The 12,538-nt window shown below is 41.6% G+C and overlaps 1 protein-coding gene across 1 annotated transcript in view; it reads left to right on the top strand.

The window, feature by feature from the left end:
- Positions 1-12,538, top strand: part of anks1b (ankyrin repeat and sterile alpha motif domain containing 1B) — a 277,955-nt gene that overhangs the window by 79,125 nt on the left and 186,292 nt on the right. The window contains exon 3 of the mRNA XM_061715033.1: positions 390-546. Coding sequence (XP_061571017.1) covers positions 390-546 — 157 coding nt within the window. The remainder of the gene's footprint in view (positions 1-389; positions 547-12,538) is intronic.

Genomic DNA, 12,538 nt, shown 5'->3' with positions numbered 1-12,538 from the left:
GTGTCGTCCAAGTCATGATGATTCAAGGTTTTTCGTGTTTGTGATTAATCTTCTTCTGTTTGTGGGGTTTTCTGGTTTTGTTAATCTAGTCCCTGTTTTATTTTGAAGGTTTCATGGCTTCTTAGCTCTTGTTTGACTTCCCTGATCATCTCTGATTGCTCACACCTGCGTCTCATCAGCTCAGCCCGTGTGTTGTCTCTTCTTTGTTGCCGGTCTGTCCGTCTTTCTTCCTGGCTCCGGGGCTTCCCTGCCTGTTTCGGTTCCCGTCTGTCCGTGTGGAGGTTTTTCGTTTTTGATTTAGACTCCTGTCAATCTGTACGTCATCTTTCCATCCTGCCACACCTGCATCTGCTGATTGATTTACTGCTTGTGCTTGCCTCTGTCTTTAGGGACGTGGTGCTGAAACTGCTGCAGTTTGAGGCGTCGACCAGTGTGGCCGACAGTAAGGGCTGTTTCCCGCTGCACTTGGCTGCCTGGAGGGGGGACGTGGACATCGTCCGGATCCTCATCCACCACGGCCCTACACACTGCCGGGTGAACCAGCAGGTACACAACACAACTCTTTCTTCCTGTAAACCAGGGCTCGGCAACCCAAAATGTTGAAAGAGCCATATTGGACCAAAAACACAAAAAACAAATGTCTGGAGCTGCAAAAAATGAAAAGTCTTGTCTCAGCCTTAGAATGAAGACAACACATGCTGCATGTTTCTATATTAGTTATAACTGGGGGAAGATTTATTTTTTCATTATCCACTTCGTGAAAGAAATTTGAAATGTTGAGAAAAAGTCGAAATGTTGATATTAATGTTGAAGTACAATCTCGAGAAAGTTGAGAGAAAAGTTGAAATGTCGAGAAAAAAGTCGAAATGTCGAGAAAAAAGTCGATGTCAAGATTAAAAAGGGGAAAAAAGAAAAGGAAAAAAAGAAGGAAAAAAGAAGTACAATCTCGAGAAAGTTGAGAAAAAAGTTTAAATGTTGAGAAAAAAGTCGAAATGTCAAGAAAAAAGTCGAAATGTCGAGAAAAAAGTCGAAATGTCGAGAAAAAAGTCGAAATGTCGAGGAAAAAGTCGAAATGTCGAGAACAAAGTCGAAATGTCAAGATAAATGTTGAAGTACAATCTTGAGAAAAAAGTCGAAATGTCGAGAAAAAAGTCGAAATGTCGAGGAAAAAGTCGAAATGTCGAGAACAAAGTCGAAATGTCAAGATTAATGTTGAAGTACAATCTTGAGAAAAAAGTCGAAATGTCGAGAAAAAAGTTGAAATGTCTATTAATGTTGAAGTACAATCTCGAGAAAGTTGAGAGAAAAGTTGAAATGTTGAGAAAAAAGTCAATGTCAAGATTAAAAAGGGGAAAAAAGAAAAAAAGGAAAAAAAGAAAGAAAAAAGAAGTACAATCTTGAGAAAGTTGACAAAAAAGTTTAAATGTTGAGAAAAAAGTCGAAATGTCAAGATAAATGTTGAAGTACAATCTTGAGAAAAAAGTCGAAATGTCGAGGAAAAAGTTGAAATGTCGACAAAAAAGTTGAAATGTCAAGATAAATGTTGAAGTACAATCTTGAGAAAAAAGTCGAAACGTCGAGGAAAAAGTCAAAATTTCGTGAAAAAAATTTGAAATGTTGAGAAAAAGTCGAAATGTCGATATTAATGTTGAAGTACAATCTCGAGAAAGTTGAGAAAAAAGTTGAAATGTTGAGAAAAAAGTCGAAATGTCGAGAAAAAAGTCGAAATGTCAAGATTAATGTTGAAGTACAATCTTGAGAAAAAAGTCGAAATGTCGAGGAAAAAGTCGAAATGTCGACAAAAAAGTTGAAATGTCAAGATAAATGTTGAAGTACAATCTTGAGAAAAAAGTCGAAATGTCGAGGAAAAAGTCAAAATTTCGTGAAAAAAATTTGAAATGTTGAGAAAAAGTCGAAATGTCGATATTAATGTTGAAGTACAATCTCGAGAAAGTTGAGAAAAAAGTTGAAATGTTGAGGAAAAAAGTCGAAATGTCAAGATTAAAAAGGGGAAAAAAAGAAAGGGGAAAAAGGAAGAAAAAAAGAAAAAAAAGATGGAAAAAAAGGAAAAAGGAAAAAAAAAAGGTCAAACTTCTTTGAAAAAGCTCCAGGAGCCACCAGGGCGGCGCTAAAGAGCCGCATGTGGCTCGAGAGCCGCGGGTTGCCGACCCCTGCTCTAAACTGATGCTGCTGCAGCCTGCATCATCTTCCGATGATATTTCTCTGACAGGCGGGTTGATGTTGATGTTTGAGCCCTGGGAGCCTTCAGCCTGCTGCTGTCATTCCTCATCAGCAAAAATGACCCTTTTCTCCTCCCTAACTTTTCCTTTCCCCCTGTCCATCTTGGCCTGCAGCATGCTCATGTTACACTTTACTGATGCGCCGCAGCTGAAGATACGCAAACGCCACACAGGAAGTGATATTTAATCAAAAATGGGGTCCGAAGTCTCGACGGATAATATGTCTTTGTAATAATCCTGCTCTTGATGGCAGTGTACAGCAGTAATGAACCCTTTTAGGTTATTGGAGTGTTATTTACTCTGATTAATAGCTATGTTGTCCTCCGAGAGCCGTTAGTCTAATTGTTTTGCCTTGATAAATTATGTCACTTGCCCCTGTAAGGAGGAGGTCTGTCGGGAGCAAACAGTTGTTTTTCTTTTTACAGCATCAATGATTTGCTGAGCTGCTGTGGAAACGCACAGAGCCGAGGCTGCTGATGTACACAGTCGGCACAGTCAGTACATTTGCTGCGTTAGTGTCCTTTTACTTATTTACAAGTAAAGTTGTCTCTATAAAAGTAGAAAATCATTCCCTGAAGGATGTCCTTTTGTAAATAGCTCATAGTGCGGTCGCTCCTCTTCATTAAAATGCTGTACAGCATGGATGCTTTCAAAAAATATGAGCTTGAATAGTTTTCTAATTTACACAATGCAAAATGACCAAACGGGGGAAAAATCTGTATTTGGTTTGATAAACACCAAATATTTAACTTAAAAACTGCATCAATACTACTAAAGTCAGGAATTTCTGCAGAATCAGAGTCAAGTGTGCAATTTTAATTATGTCAATTTAATACCACTGATGATCAATTTCACACGTAGAAGTGGTCTAAAGTAGGAGCACTGCAACCAAAACACCATACGAGAGATGTGGACACGAGGCCAGGATGCTCGACTACACATGAAAAGACCAGAACCGGGGTGCAGAAAAATTGCAGTAGGTGCTGTGGGGTGATGAGTCACGATTTGAGATATTTGGTTGTAGAAGAAAGACATTAGTTTGCTGGAGAGCAGTGCAGTGATGAGTGTCTGCAGGCAACAGGGGAGGATAGTGGAGGTTCCCTGCAAGCTTGAGCTGCATTTCTGCACAATAAGTCGGGGATCTGTGCACGATTAACTGCATCCTAAACGGTGAGAAACATCATGTGATCCAGTGAGGGAGGCATCTGATTGGCCACAATGATTTCTGCACCAAGACAGTGATCTCAGTTCTAATGACCTTCAGGAGCTGTCGTCAGGATAAACACAGCAGAGTCCTGGACGTGGGCTGTGGGGCCCCACGTTGTCACGTTTATCTGGGATTACACTAAGACAAATGCTTATGGCAGCCCACATCCACTGAAGGTCACTTGTTTAGTTCTCAGGTACTTGGAGCGACCTGGGGCCGGATTCACCAATAACGATCTTAAGAAATGTCTTAAGATCTAAAATTAAGAAGTTCATAAGAAAGTTCTGAAGTGCAATTCCTCAATATTTTTACCGTCTTAAGAACTGTCATTTCTTACAAATTTCTTATTTTTCCTACATAAGAACTTCTTAAAATATGGCTGTATCCGAAATGGCATGCTAAGTACTACATGCTACATACTGCATCAGTATGTACTGTATACTGCATACTAAATGAACGATTCAGTAGCCGCTCCAGCAGACCGTTCACACAGCAGTAGCAGCCAGTATCCCAGAATTATATTATTATTATTATCATTATTCATTTCATTATATTCAGTCGATGCACCTGAAGCGAGACGTCACTACACCGATGCATCGCTCCACAATATTGCGGGTTTTTGTTTGTGCATGTGCAAATGTGTTGAAAAAGGTGATATTAGAGTCTTAACTTTTCACAGAAGACATTTTAAGACAGGTCAAGGTTGTCTTAAAGTTAAGAAAAAAGTCAAGAACAAATTTGAGAACTTTTATTTCAAGAATACAATTTATTCTTAAGTTTTTTCTTAAGAAGAAAGTTGAGAAAATACTTAAGAACTTTTTTGGAGAATATGACTTCTTCTCTTTTTTTCTTCTTAAGACTTAACTTAAGAAAAAAACGACACTTAAGAAGATTTTTTTTCTTAAGAATGTTTTATGAATCCGGCCCCTGCTCTCCAAGTCTTCTCAGATATGATATAAGGCAAATACTGGCTTTAGTTTCAAACTTACTTCTGTCTGGTCACTTAGCTTTTTCTGAATTTGGTAAAAATTATAATTTTGAACACGTTCTTACTGGATTATTTTTCACCCCTGCCTAAGATTTGTACACAATACTTTTATTCTCTCCCCGTGGGAGTAAACTCTAGAGATGTTCCAACAATGTTTTATTTCTACATCTGACAACGATTTAATATCAGTGCTTTGGATATTGTTTTTAAAATAAAGAACATCTGTTTAAAAAAAAAACAGTACTGTAATTCTGCTTTTAAGTGTTGCAATAAATGTGTAAAATAAGAAGATATGAATATTTTCACATTTTAGCACGCTGGGAATGTGAGTGTCTCTTGTAAAGCTGATTGTCTGGCCAACATTACATCTGATCAGTCTCGTGTGAGAGCAGTTTCAGGGGTGGAAGCTGGACTGCAGCTCCAGATGTTCAACTATGCAGCAACAACAACAACTGCTCATCTAGGACATTGAATCCTACAGTTTTATCCATCATCGCTTTGTTTTATTTTGTCTTTGGGAAGTTTCTCTTTTGTGAAAAGTATACTCCAGCGTTTGTTGCTGCGGTACGTTTTACACAGAAGTAATCGCTCATCAATACTGGTAGCTACTGTTTTCATTCACATTAGTCTTATTTCGATACAAGGCAACATAACTTGTTTTTAATTTGCTAATTCTTTTTCTCCAACAAATATATTTTAGGCTTTTTAATTACCAACATGTTCAATCATTTCGCCTTCATCAGAGTCGCATGTCGGTAATTAAAAAGCCTAAAATATATTTGTCGGACAAAAAGAATTAGCAAATTAAATTGTAAATCCATTTACAAAATGAACTTTATTAAATCATAACTGATTTTTCCTCAAGTTCCTGGATTTATCTACTGTATTATTACAAGACACCCTAATGGATTTGGGGTGTCTTTCTGTTCCCTGGTAATCCTCGAGAGAAATACGTTTCATTCTCACAAAACCACTTTATTTTCCACTGTATTTGTTCTGAAATACTGTTGAGATGATCTGAGATCATCCAGGCAGACGCCCTTCCTGACCCTGTTCTGCCAGCGGTTCTTCCTGTTAAAGGGCAGTTTTTGATTCTAGTCACCCGGTGCTGGATCAGGACACAAGAGTTGGTTTCCTTAGAAACTGATCTCATCTCTCAGCCAATAAAACATAATTTTATACCAAATATTTTCCTTTTTTCTCCTGAAAACTCAGTTTTGTGAACTGCCGGGTAGCCGGTTGAGACCGTCTTCCTGCCCCTGTGAACCGTGGTCGCGCTGTCGGAGTGTGTCGCTGTGAGGATGTCGCTGTTTTCAGCTTGTGAGCATAAATCAGAGAGGAAGATTTATAGTTGGTTGGTGTGTTTATGGCGCCCTTTTCCCGCTCTGTCACGTCTGCAGCTGTGAGCGGGGCGAGCGTACATTAGTCAGGCTGATATACACACTTGTGCATGGCTAAAGCATCACTCTACAGACACACACACACACACACACACACACACACACACACACACACACACACACACACACACACACACACACACACACACACACACACACACACGTTTGTGTGGCTGGATCAGCTTCATGGGCCTCGGTCTGAGTTTTAGTTCTTCACCTTGTTCAACATCCGTCCTCACTTTTTTTACAAACTCTGATAAAGGATGTGAAACGAGCGTAAAGTGGTCCATGTGGGAGGGTGATTGAGCTGTGTGTGTGCAGGTGGTTCTGTTCTGCAGCCACCAGGCGATTATTAGAGGTTAGTTAATGTTATTATTTAGCAGTAAACCCGTTCCAGCCCACTGTTTATTGCCTAATTGGTCCCAGTAGTGCACGTTTACAGCTACTTCTGTTTTTTGAGAGCTGCAGGCAGCCGGACTGGACGCGTGCCAGTTGTTGTTCGAGTGCTCGTTTCACTCCAGGCTTGCATCGGCTCGTAAGGTCAAACGCACGATCTGAGGACTGACGGGTTACCGCCTGTGATCTCTTTTTCTGCCACTCTGACCGACTCATTAACGGCTCTGACTCCAGCCTCACGACGACTTAATAATCTGCTTTATTTGACTTTCTGTGGCTCAGCCGGCCCTGCCGATCGTGGCGTTCACACGCATCCCTCCCAGCCCAACCTCAGCTAAGCAGACGAGGGGATGTAATTAAATTCAGGGGGAATTTAAAGCAACACAAAGAGCTGAGCGGAGGTTAAGTCGCTTTTTATGACGCCGTCAGATATTCGCCCTCGTTCAGTCTTGTGCTCTCCCAAACCCTCCTTTTCTCTTCTGTCATCACTTTCTCAAGTCCAAAGCCACTTTGGCTGTTTTGTGCCGATAACGGCGACAGGACCCGCTTCCATTGAGGATGCGTGTCACAGGCTGTCCTGTGGTGTCGGAGGATACGAGCTGATGCTGAGGGACGTGGGTGGTCGCCGTCGGCGCGCAGAGACATAAATGAACCGCTCTGTAGCAGCTTTTTATGTGTGCTAAAGATGCTTTAGGAAATATCCGGCGAAGGGAGAGCGTGTTCCTGGTCACGATTCAAGAGGGGAGAATGATGGGCCTGGTCATGTGACCCAGGCGTTAGTGCACACATTACAACTCACTCACTTCTTAGACTCTTAGGCCCAATCCCAATACTCCCTTTACTTCCTTCACTAGCCCTACTTTCTTTCACTAGCCCTACTTTCTATCACTACCCCTAAAAAAAAGAAGGGACAGATTTTAGGGCACTTGAAATATTCTCAGGGGCCTGTCCCAATACTCCCACTACTCCTACTTTCAGCACCACCCCTAAAATCAGGAAGCTGAGAGCCAAAATCTGTTTTAATTTCCGCTGTAGCGCTGTTAATATGCCACTTTATTCAGTTTTAATATTTTTTCAGGCGTAAAAGTAACCGTTAAGATCCCCAACCTGGGCTCAGTTTATCCAAATAATGCCTGTTAAGAAATTTGACCCGATGTTTTCGGAGATGAGAAGAGCCGCCGGCTCGGAGCAGCAGCAGCTCACGTGCAGACGTGATCGCCCTGCGCCGTTGTCCTGGGGAGAAACCTGCAGCTCTGTTGAGAATTATCGCTGGCGGAAGATAAATGTTGGTTTAATAGATGAAATCTAACAGTTGTAGCTACGCCTGTTGAGAAATTTGCTTCGAAAATTTCGAGATTTCTGCCTGCCGGCTCGGGAGCTGATTTATGGTTCCGCGTTACACCAACGCAGAGCCTACGGCGTAGGTTACGTAACCTACGCCGTAGGCTCTGCGTTGGTGTAACGCGGAACCATAAATCAGCCTTTATTCTGGCGAGGTTTGAAAAAGACTTCGCAACAACGGGCAAACGAGTGATTATACAGTATACATTCACTGAGTGAATATTATGAAAATAAAATATATATTTCTCGCTAGAAATGTAATCAAAATGCATTTTTATGCAAAAACTAACTCAAAATATTGATTTTATTCACTAAAAAATAAGAAATGTCCGCCATGTTTTTTTTTTTTTTTGATTCAGTCCACAAATGACGAGGAAAAGCATTCTGGGAAATTTTTCTGGCCCTAGATCAACTAGTGAGCATCGGAAAACCCTCGATCCGTAGGGCCAGATTCATAGCCACTACACTACTTTTCTCCACTACCCCTAGGTGAAAAGTAGAATTGGGACACCACTACCCTCACAGGAACCAAATTTAGGGGTAGGGATGAAAACGAGGGGTAGTGGGAGTATTGGGACAGGGCATAAGTCTCATGAAGCTCAGTTTCTTTTACATTTCGCTTCTTTTTAAGTTAAATCTTTAACGAAGACGGTGTTGTGGGATTTCGGGTGCGCTCAGGTCATATCAGGCCGTTTTGGCCTCAAGGCCAGTGTCACGGTGGTTGTGGCATTGCTTGAACGACGTGAAACGACTGATTTGGCCCTTCGATGACGGGATTCGTCCATGACTCTTTCATGGCGGCCGCCTTCCATCTGAAACGGCCACAAATGGTGCCGATGGTAGAGGAGGACGGATCATGGACTCTTGGGTGGAGGACAGGAAGGAGGTGTTTCTGGGATTAGATTCTAGTGTGGTATATCTTCAACATCATTTTACGTTGTACTTGTGACTTTTCAAGGAAGTTTTCTTGTTTTAATAGCATCTTAGAAAGCGTCCCTGCTCCTCTGGCAGCTGAACGGACTCGCTGAGATAGACATCCACTGTAAACATGACTTTTATATGTCTGACTGGTAGTTTAGGGGGGGTTGTGTCCTGCAGGCTGGTGTAGTGCTGATTTTTTTTTTGTGTGTGTGTGTGTGAACCAGCTCACAATCTCCAGGCTGCTTCCTATTTATTCAGACTTCAGGTTTCTTAGTTGTGTATTTTAAGGGTGTGTGAGTGACACACCCCGGGAATGTTATCTTTTCCAGCGGCGGATGGATGGATGGATGGATAGATGGATGGATGGATGGATGGATGGATGGAGCGTTATACGATTACTGTTCCCTCTTCTTTTGCTTCCCTTTTCATGCGTTTCTCTCCTTACTCTTCCCCTCTTCTTTTGCTTCCCTTTTCATGCGTTTCTCTCCTTACTCTTCCCCTCTTCTTTTCCTTCCCTTTGCATGCGTTTCCCTCCCCGAGGAGATCAGGAGTATCGAGACTCCGTCAGCATCCGAGTCCTTGTGGGAACCTTGTGAACTGAGGTGATGAGGTCAAGAGGTCACCTCCTTCAACGCCTCCTCCAGTTGTTTTTGTGTCTGTACATCTTCCCCTCAAATTCTTGGCAATTTCATGTGCCACCACGCACACATGCTGCTGCCACACAACAAAATGAAACCATATGTCTCCCGCCGACGTGAAGCCGGCTCTCTGAGAAACGAGGCTGCTGCTGCGAGAGAAACCGCGCTGGGAAAGTCCTCCGTCGGACGGCCGCCGCTGCCAAGACACACAGTCACGCCGAGCTGTTGGATGTTTTCTTATGAGTAATAGATTTAAAAAAGAGAGAAGAGTAAATCATATGTTTTTCATATTCCTAATTAAACTTCAGTAAAAGAGAACGGCTTCATGTGTCTGTAAATTAAAGCAAATTACAGCCCTGTGTTTGTTTCACGCCGAGAACAGATTGTGTCTGTTGGTGCTAATTGAGGTGTTATGTGGAAACATTGTAAAACAGAGCTGTTTTCTATCTGCGAGGCTTAATTAAAACCATATCAACAGTCCTCTTCTATTTGGGGAGGCTGGGTCTTGGGCTGGAGACATAACTGCTGTAAAACTTGTCAAGAAGAGTAAAAATGTGTCTCCTGAAGTTTGATCCTAGAAACCTGATTGCTGTTAACGTCTAAAGCAGCAGGAGGGACTTTCTCTCGTGGTGAAACATTCATTTTGGTTTCCTTTTGAAAGAATATATGCTGCAGTTGTAGAAAGCGCCGTCAACCCTCACAGTGTCCCGTCCCTGCTAATCGCTGGAAATCAAACAAAGAAGCTTCTCGTTGTCTCTCTTGACAACGGCGTTTCGCCACGGCGGACTTAAACACTTAAGGGGAGCAAACTAAACGAGAGCAGATCTTTTGAAAGGGCTGTGAAAGCGACTTGTGCGCCTGTTGGGGGACTTGCTGTTTTAGATTAGAGATGTTAGGATATCTCTTTCCACTTTCCGACATTTAGGTTTAGGCACTTCTTTCTTCAAATCAGATAAAGAATATCTGTGAGAGAGCAGTTTGAGCGCCGTATTTCCGACCCGGGGAGGGATCTCCATGCCTCCAGATGCCCAGATACGGAGTGACATCCAGCATTTCCAATGACCAACGCTGGTTTTCCAGTTTCAGTCCTCCAGAACCGCCATCCTGCATGTTTTACATGTATCCCTGCTTCATCACATCTGACTCAGATGAAAGGATCACAAACAGACCTGTGAAGACGTGGATGGATGGATGGATGGATGGATGGATGGATACTTTATTAATCCTGAAGGAAATTTAGGGCATCCAGTAGCTGGAAAAAAAACCAAACGGTAGACTCACAACTCAGACTCTCAGACACACATACACAAATTGCATACATCATTCATGATCTGGATACGGTCTCTCAACCTTGTATAATGAGCACATCCCAGTTTTCCAGGCTAAACTAACGTGATATTACCAAAGTAAAGTTCACACTACATGGTTATCTCAGTCCGACAACTTAGGCGCCACTGATTCTCCATCCAGAGGCCCAAAACAGGACTTTCTACAGCGGTACTGAATAAACTCTCGCTGGTGCAAGTAAACATGTGTTTGTGAGGCGTTTCACTTTCTATCTTAAATGCTAACGAACACATTTTCAAAACAAGCCTTATTTGTTCAGTTTTCTTTTGATTGTGGAGCATTTTCAAAGCTTTTTATGTTGAACATTAGAAAAGTATGTCAGCAGAGGTGAAAACAGGAACTAATTTCAATTGTGTGTGTGTGTGTGTGTGTGTGTGTGTGTGTGTGTGTGTGTGTGTGTGTGTGTGTGTGTGTGTGTGTGTGTGTGTGTGTGTGTGTGTGTGTGTGTGTGTGTGTGTGTGTGTGTGTGTGTGTGTGTGTGTGGGGTGGGCAATGACGAATAAGGATTTTCAACAGGTCAATTTTAAAATAATAAAAAAAAGAATATCAATTGCAGTAGTTCAAACATTAAGAATGTTGTGTACACATAAATTCATATAAAAATTTTAAATTAAGTGATTTCAGATTTTTTTTGTCAAGATGAATTGGCATTAGCCTTAAAAAAAAGTCATGTGGTGCAACCATGATTCATATTAAAATTAATTTCTTTAACATCTTGACATTTTTTTTACAAGTTTTCAGTATTATAAAAAAAATTGTTGTTTTTTTTAATGGTCGCGCCACATGATGATTACTAAAATGGACATAATCAGTCAAACTTTGTTTATATATTATGATGGAAATATAAATACAAATGTGTTGCAATCTTACACACTACAAGACACTGCGAAAATCATGCCAGATAGGGCAGAAGATTGATTTAAAACATTTAGAGTGATTTCAAAAAAGGTTTTCAAAACAAGAGTCATGGTCGGACGGTCGCACCACATGACATTTTGACGCTTAAAACAACAACAAAATCACAAATAACTAGTATTTTTTGTAAAATTCAAGTGAGTCCATATGTGGGACAGGTAGGTCATATATATGGCATTTTTTTATCCATTTAAACCTTTTTTGAATTGAAAAAAAATCAGTTTTTCAGAAAATATAGGCGTCACGTCATTGACCCGTGTGTGTGTGTGTGTGTGTGTGTGTGTGTGTGTGTGTGTGTGTGTGTGTGTGTGTGTGTGTGTGTGTGTGTGTGTGTGTGTGTGTGTGTGTGTGTGTGTGTGTGTGTGTGTGTGTGTGTGTGTGTGTGTGTGTGTGTGTGTGTGTGTGTGTGTGTGTGTGTGTGTGTGTGTGTGTGTGTGTGTGTGCTTCGTCGGGGTTCCCACTGCTTTACTTGGTCTCATCCTCTTGTCTCTGTGTATCCGCCGGCCGTAGGCGTTTAATTTATTCCACTTTTACTCTTAACTTTTTTTTTTTCCAGCTGCTGCTTCGTTACCATCTGTTTTATTTCCTTTTCCTGGTTTGTGCCGTTTTACTGTGAATGAACGAGGATGGAGACGGGGGCCGTTGCCTCTCTCACCGTCCTCGTCTGTACACTCCTTAGTTTTTCTCTGCAGATGTGTTTCCCAGCACCGAAGGCTGTGGGTCATGAAGCCGACACATGTTTCCCGGTCAGGCATCGTGTTCTGGACGCTTCAGCAGGCCCACCCGGATAATCTTATGGAGAGCAAAATCAGGGATCAAATTCAGCGTTTTTCATGGGTTTAGTGATCTGGAGTAAAGCTTAAAGAGACCAGACTATTGATAACCACAGATATAATCAGCTGAGCCACTCAGACAGATGACTGATAAACATCCGGCGTGATTACAATGACCTTTGAAAGGCCTGATGGGTAATTAGAGGCCTTTATTAGGTCTTTGATGACGCCGTTGCTTTGTGGTGCCTAGGGGTGTGTTTGTGTGTTTGTACTCTTAACTGCTGCCTGTCCTCGTCAGGACACTCAAATCTCAAGAGTTTCTTTCCCCGGTTAAATAAAGTTTAATTAAAAACAAAAACACTATAAGCCAGA

This window comes from Cololabis saira, chromosome 23 (assembly GCF_033807715.1).
Source record: "Cololabis saira isolate AMF1-May2022 chromosome 23, fColSai1.1, whole genome shotgun sequence".
Lineage (NCBI taxonomy): Eukaryota > Metazoa > Chordata > Actinopteri > Beloniformes > Belonidae > Cololabis > Cololabis saira.
Note: the sequence above shows the minus strand (reverse complement) of the source record. Positions and strands in the feature narration are given on the sequence as shown.